Source organism: Geospiza fortis, unplaced genomic scaffold (genome assembly GCF_000277835.1).
Source record: "Geospiza fortis unplaced genomic scaffold, GeoFor_1.0 scaffold172, whole genome shotgun sequence".
NCBI lineage: Eukaryota > Metazoa > Chordata > Aves > Passeriformes > Thraupidae > Geospiza > Geospiza fortis.
The window spans coordinates 3,196,922-3,202,220 of NW_005054309.1; the positions used below are offsets into that span (position 1 = coordinate 3,196,922).

At 61.6% G+C, this 5,299-nt stretch overlaps 2 protein-coding genes across 2 annotated transcripts in view; both read left to right on the plus strand.

Moving 5' to 3' along the window:
• Positions 1-565, plus strand: part of LOC102037706 (intestinal-type alkaline phosphatase-like) — a 6,747-nt gene extending 6,182 nt beyond the window's left edge. The window contains exon 14 of the mRNA XM_031055425.1: positions 54-565. Coding sequence (XP_030911285.1) covers positions 54-440 — 387 coding nt within the window. The 3' untranslated portion in view covers positions 441-565. The remainder of the gene's footprint in view (positions 1-53) is intronic.
• A 3,104-nt stretch (positions 566-3,669) lies between these two features.
• The window catches only part of LOC102037873 (intestinal-type alkaline phosphatase), a 2,545-nt gene continuing 915 nt past the window's right edge, over positions 3,670-5,299 (plus strand). The window contains exons 1-7 of the mRNA XM_005419117.2: positions 3,670-3,817; positions 3,930-4,045; positions 4,266-4,440; positions 4,565-4,737; positions 4,829-4,963; positions 5,052-5,124; positions 5,208-5,290. Coding sequence (XP_005419174.1) covers positions 3,670-3,817; positions 3,930-4,045; positions 4,266-4,440; positions 4,565-4,737; positions 4,829-4,963; positions 5,052-5,124; positions 5,208-5,290 — 903 coding nt within the window. The remainder of the gene's footprint in view (positions 3,818-3,929; positions 4,046-4,265; positions 4,441-4,564; positions 4,738-4,828; positions 4,964-5,051; positions 5,125-5,207; positions 5,291-5,299) is intronic.

Here is a 5,299-nt window from a genome sequence, read left to right on the forward strand (position 1 = left end):
TGATGGGAAGAACTACACATCGATCCTCTACGGGAATGGGCCAGGATACCCAGGCGGTGTACGGCCTAACGTGGACCCAGAAACAGCCAGTGAGGACACAGAGGCCATGGCTTGTGTGGTGGGGTGGGGCTGGGGGCCATCATTGCCCCCCCTCACCTCCTTCTCTCCCCTCCACAGTGCAGTTCGATTACCAGCCACAAGCGGCTGTGCCACTGGAGTCAGAGACCCACGGTGGTGAGGACGTGGCCATCCTGGCCAAGGGCCCCATGGCCCACCTCTTCCACGGGGTGCAGGAGCAGACCTATGTAGCCCATGCCATGGCCTACGCCGCCTGCATCGAGCCCTACACTGACTGCCGCCAGCGGAACTCTGGCCCCGGCACCCGCGGCGCCCCCCTGGCCCTGCTCCTGCCCGCCCTCCTTCTGCACCTCTTCCGCTGATCCCCTGTTCCTAGGGCACCCCACGGGACACACTCACGTTTTCCTCCCTCCCCACGGTGTGGCACCTGCAGGCAGCTGTCTGAAGCATCCCTGCTCTGGATGCAGCAGCCATGGGGACACCGAGTCCCGGGCAGTGGGGGGTTAAATAAACACGCGATGTGACACTGGTGGGACAGGCGTGTTGGTGGAGTGGGGGTTCCTGTGCCATGTGGGCAGGCCTGGGGGTGCTGCCCACTGCTCCCAGCCCCTGGCCATGGCCCCTGGCAGCCACCCAGCATATCCAGTGCTTTATTGACCAGAAACAGCAGCGGAAAATACAGCAGTGTCCGTGTGCCTGCGCTCCCAGGCAGGCCGGCATCGCCCGGCCCGGCTGCGCCGCTGTGCCCCACCTGGGCAGGGCTGGTGCATGGACAGGGGGCTGGCATGGGGAGGGCACCGTGCAGGGGAGGCTTTTGGCATGGGGCAGCCCCTTGGAGACAGTGAAGTCCTCCACTTGCCTTGACACTAAGCTACCTGGCTGCAGCTTTTCCTAGAATTTTGGGATTGAATGTATTTGTCACTCTGGATGCTCTGGAAGTCATGAGGGACACACTAATTTATTATTGTAGGGTCCACAGGAACAACAGGACAGTGTGGGGTGCTCCTTTAGGGCTGAGCTCTGTACCCTGAGCCCAGGACCTGCTCATGCAGCCAAGACCAGCTCCTGGCCATTGGCCATGGGTCCCACAGGGCTCTCTCCCCATCCCTTTGGGCTGCTGGCCCCACACAAGGTGACCCTCCTGCCCCAGTAGCTGTTACATGTGAGGAGGACAGGGGCTCACCTGGGCAAAGGCGATGAAGAAGAGCTGGTCATGTGTGTATTTCATGTGGTGCAGGGGGTGCTCAGGGCTGTGCTCCCTCACCCACTTCTGGTAGGCCTGGAGAACAAGGGATGCCCTCAGCACGGCCTGGGTGCTCCCCCAAACCCACCCTGGACCCACCCCCAAGCCCCCAGCAAGCAGCAATCAGGATCCTGACCACCCCTTGCTGCAGGGAGTAAGGAGGGTTTGGGCATCTCCCCGCCCTCAAGAGGGATGGCATAAGCAGCTGCCCATGGCTGTGACAACCAGGGTGGGGGGATACTTACATAGTAGGTGAGTTTAAGCCCGCCCCATGTCAGCGAAGAGAGCTCCCAGGGCCATTCCAAAGTGCTTGTTGGCCTGGCTCAGGCAGATCTTACCCGGCTCCAGCTGCTTCTCATTGCCCTCCATCTCCTTGGAGAGCTCGTGGATGGCATCGCGGAAGGGGGTGGAGAGGTGCTCGCTCAGCACCACCACGATGCGCCACAGCATGTAGTTGTGAAGGATCCTGGGACAGGGACAGGGGCGGCCCTCAGCATGTCCCCAGGCACAGGGGAGGGTGGGAGCGTGTGCCAGGATGGGGACACCCCTGCTCGGGGACACAGGGGGCCTTGGCTGGTCGGGCACAGGGCCAGGCTGGCACCACGTCCCTCCCTGATGTGCCATGAGTCTGGTGACTTCTGCCATGAGTGGCTCAGCAGGTGTCCAGGCACAACCAGGATGCTGTGGGGCTCACAACAGAGCCTTTCCCACAAGCTTTCCCAGATTTCCTGTGCCCAGCCTGGCCTTCCCACACCAGGAGGAGGGTGATGGTGGGAGGTTCCAGGCACAGCTGTGCTGTGTCCCCTGCCAGGCTGGGAAAGGTGCCGGGGCACAGGGGGTGCCAGCCCCCCTCACCTGCTGGGTGTCACACGGATGAGGTCGGACACCTTGTGCATGTAGTCGGTGGCCAGCAGCACCACCTCCTCCTCCTCCGAGAAGTTGTCATGGAAGATGCGATCCAGCAAGCGCTTCCACTTGAGCTGCCAGGGCAGGCACTGTCAGGGGGACAGGGGGACCCCCACTCCATGCCACCCTGGAGGGGACCCCCTCCAGCCTTTCCAGCCTCCCACCAGAGGAGTGCATTATCCTCAAGTGTTTAACTGGGTTTAACTGGGACAGGCAGTGGGCATTGAGGGCATGGAGCAGGGGGGCAGGGACAAGTGTGGGGCACAGGCACATGGGGGACAGGCTGGCACCAGGGGTACTCACGGTGGGAGTGATGCGCTGCAGCTCAGCCAGAGTCACTTTGTGGTACATGCTGCCAACATCCCTGCGCACGTCGTCATACTCGGACACCGTGATCTGCACAGGGTGGGCATGGCTGTCACAATCCCACTGCCCATCTTGAGGGTGACACAGGGATAGTGCACTGGGATGGGGCACATGACTGGGCAACAGGGCATCTCTGATGTGGGTACTGACCCACATCCTTCCCACTCTCTACCCCAGGAACACTCTGCTGCCAGTGGGCTGGCCAGAAGGTGCCAATGAACTGGGTTATCTGAGGAATGGGCACAAACGTCCCTCCAAGGTCCAGACTAGGGTCCCCAAGACCTGTATATGGAGTCTACAAGGGCCCAGAGTGGCCTTACAAGGAGTAGATGCTGGGCTGGAGTGGTTGCCCCAGGGGCCTGGACTAGAGGTTCTCAGGATGTGGGACTGGGTGCCTGAAGCTCTGCCATGAGGTCCTTAAGAGTACAAGACCCCCAAGTTCTAGGTCTGAAGGTCCCCAAGGGCTGGGAGTGCAAGTTCCCATGGAGGGATTGGAATGAGATTGCTCAGAAGCAGATATGGATGTCCCCCAAAATCTGTGACTGGGATGTCCAAGGGCTGGACAAGGGCACCCCAAGGTTCATGGCATGTATCCCTCTCACATTGGCGAGGTGCTGCTCCAGCTGCAGGATCTCCTGAGCTTTCTGCTCCACGTTCTCAGCCCCCAGGAGGGTGAGCAGTCGCTCCATGAACACTCGGTATGCGGCCAGGATCTGTTCAGAGGGAAGGGATGCTCAGGGCCACCCCGCACTGTCCTGTGGCACCCCAGTCCCCAGCACTGCTGCCAGTGGGATGCCCTCTGTCTGCCAGCCATGCTGGCTGCTGCTCCCTCTCCTGCTGTCCCCAAGGCCCCGTTGTGCCCCCCTCACCTTCTCGCTCTCCTCATCCTGCCCCAGGTAGAGGGTCCGTTCGGGCAGGGTCAGCCCGTCCTGGTCAATCTGGGACAAGAGATGGGCACTGGGTGAGCAGAGGGAGGGCCCTGTGCTGAGCCAGGCACCCCTCGCCTTCCCCATATTGCAGAGTGGCCCTGGTGTCCCTGGAGCCAAGGATGGCAGTGTGCTGGAGCAGCCCCAGGAATGGGCGCATCCCTGATTTGCACTGTCCCAGCGGAGGAGGAGAATCCATCCTTCTGGTACAAGCAGGCAGCTGCAGCCATCGATGCCTCCTTAAAACTCCAGCCGAGGATACATGAAGCCAAAAACCTCATCATTTTCCTTGGGGATGGTGAGTGCAGCTGGCACCCCAGCAAGCAGGCTGACATGGCCAGTACTCTGCTGAGTGGGATGTGTGCAGGGCACCTGGTCCAGGGGGTGACCAGGACCCTCTCTCTGCCCAGGATTCGGGATCCCTACCATCACAGCCACCCGCATCCTCAAGGCACAACAGCAGGGGAAGCTCGGCCCTGAGACCCCTCTTGCTCTGGATGCTTTCCCCTACGTGGCTCTGTCTAAGGTAAATTCCAGAATGCTGGAAAGGGGCCGTGGTGATCCTGGGCATGGGGCCGGGTTTTCCCAGGCATGGGGCTGGTGTCAGCCCAGAGCTGCACGTATGTTGTGTATGGGGTCCCTCCCCATGCCACATGTGGTTTTGGGTGAGTGAAGGAGTGTGGCACGTGGTGCTGGGGGGACACCCCACTCTGGACCCCTGCCCTGAGTCCCTCTATCCTTGGCAGACCTACAATGTGGACAGGCGGGCCCCTGACAGTGCAGGGACTGCCACAGCCTATCTCTGTGGGGTGAAGGGCAACTACAAGACCATTGGGGTGAGCGCAGCTGCCCACTACGGGGAGTGCAGCACCACATTTGGCAATGAGGTGATCTCAGTGATGGAGCAAGCCCGCAAAGCTGGTAACGGGGGACGCAGGGCTGGGGGAGCCTGGAGGAACAAGGGGCCCCACAGCAGGGGCTTCCCTTGGTGGTGGAGACCCTGTGTTAGGGTCCTTGGTGTGGCCTGATGAGCGGGGTTTGGCAGGGAAGGCAGTGGGCATCGTGACCACGACGCGGGTGCAGCACGCCTCACCCTCGGGAACCTACGCTCACGTGGTGGACAGGAACTGGTACGCGGACGCCAGCATGCCCCAGGAGGCGCGGCAGCAGGGCTGCAAGGACATCGCCTGGCAGCTGGTCCACAACGTTGACATCAACGTGAGCACCGCACGTGGGAGGAGGAGAGCAGGGACAGACCCCCCTCAGGGCACCCCCACTAACAACACTTTGCCCCCCTCGTCCCCTCCAGGTGATCCTGGGTGGTGGTCGGAAATACATGACCCCCGCGGGGACGCCGGACCCCGAGTACCCCGCCGACAGCAGCCAGAATGGGATACGCGAGGATGGCAACAACCTCATCGACATGTGGCTGGAGGCACGGCCGGTGCGTGACGCATCAGGAACGCTCCTCTGCCCACTGCCCCTGGCACAGGGACAGGCACCCACTCACCCCCCGGGGGATTTGCCCACAGGGTGCCCGCTATGTCTGGAACAGGACAGAGATGCTGGCAGCTGCTGCCGACCCCAACGTGAATTATTTGATGGGTAACAAATGACCCCTGTGCCAGGACCCAAGAGGTGCTGGGACACTCAGGCACTGATGCTGTCCCCAACACATTCCCTCACAGGTCTCTTTGAACCCGTGGACACAAAGTACAACCTGGTGCGTAACACCACCCTGGACCCGTCTCTCACCGAGATGACAGAGGCAGCCATCACC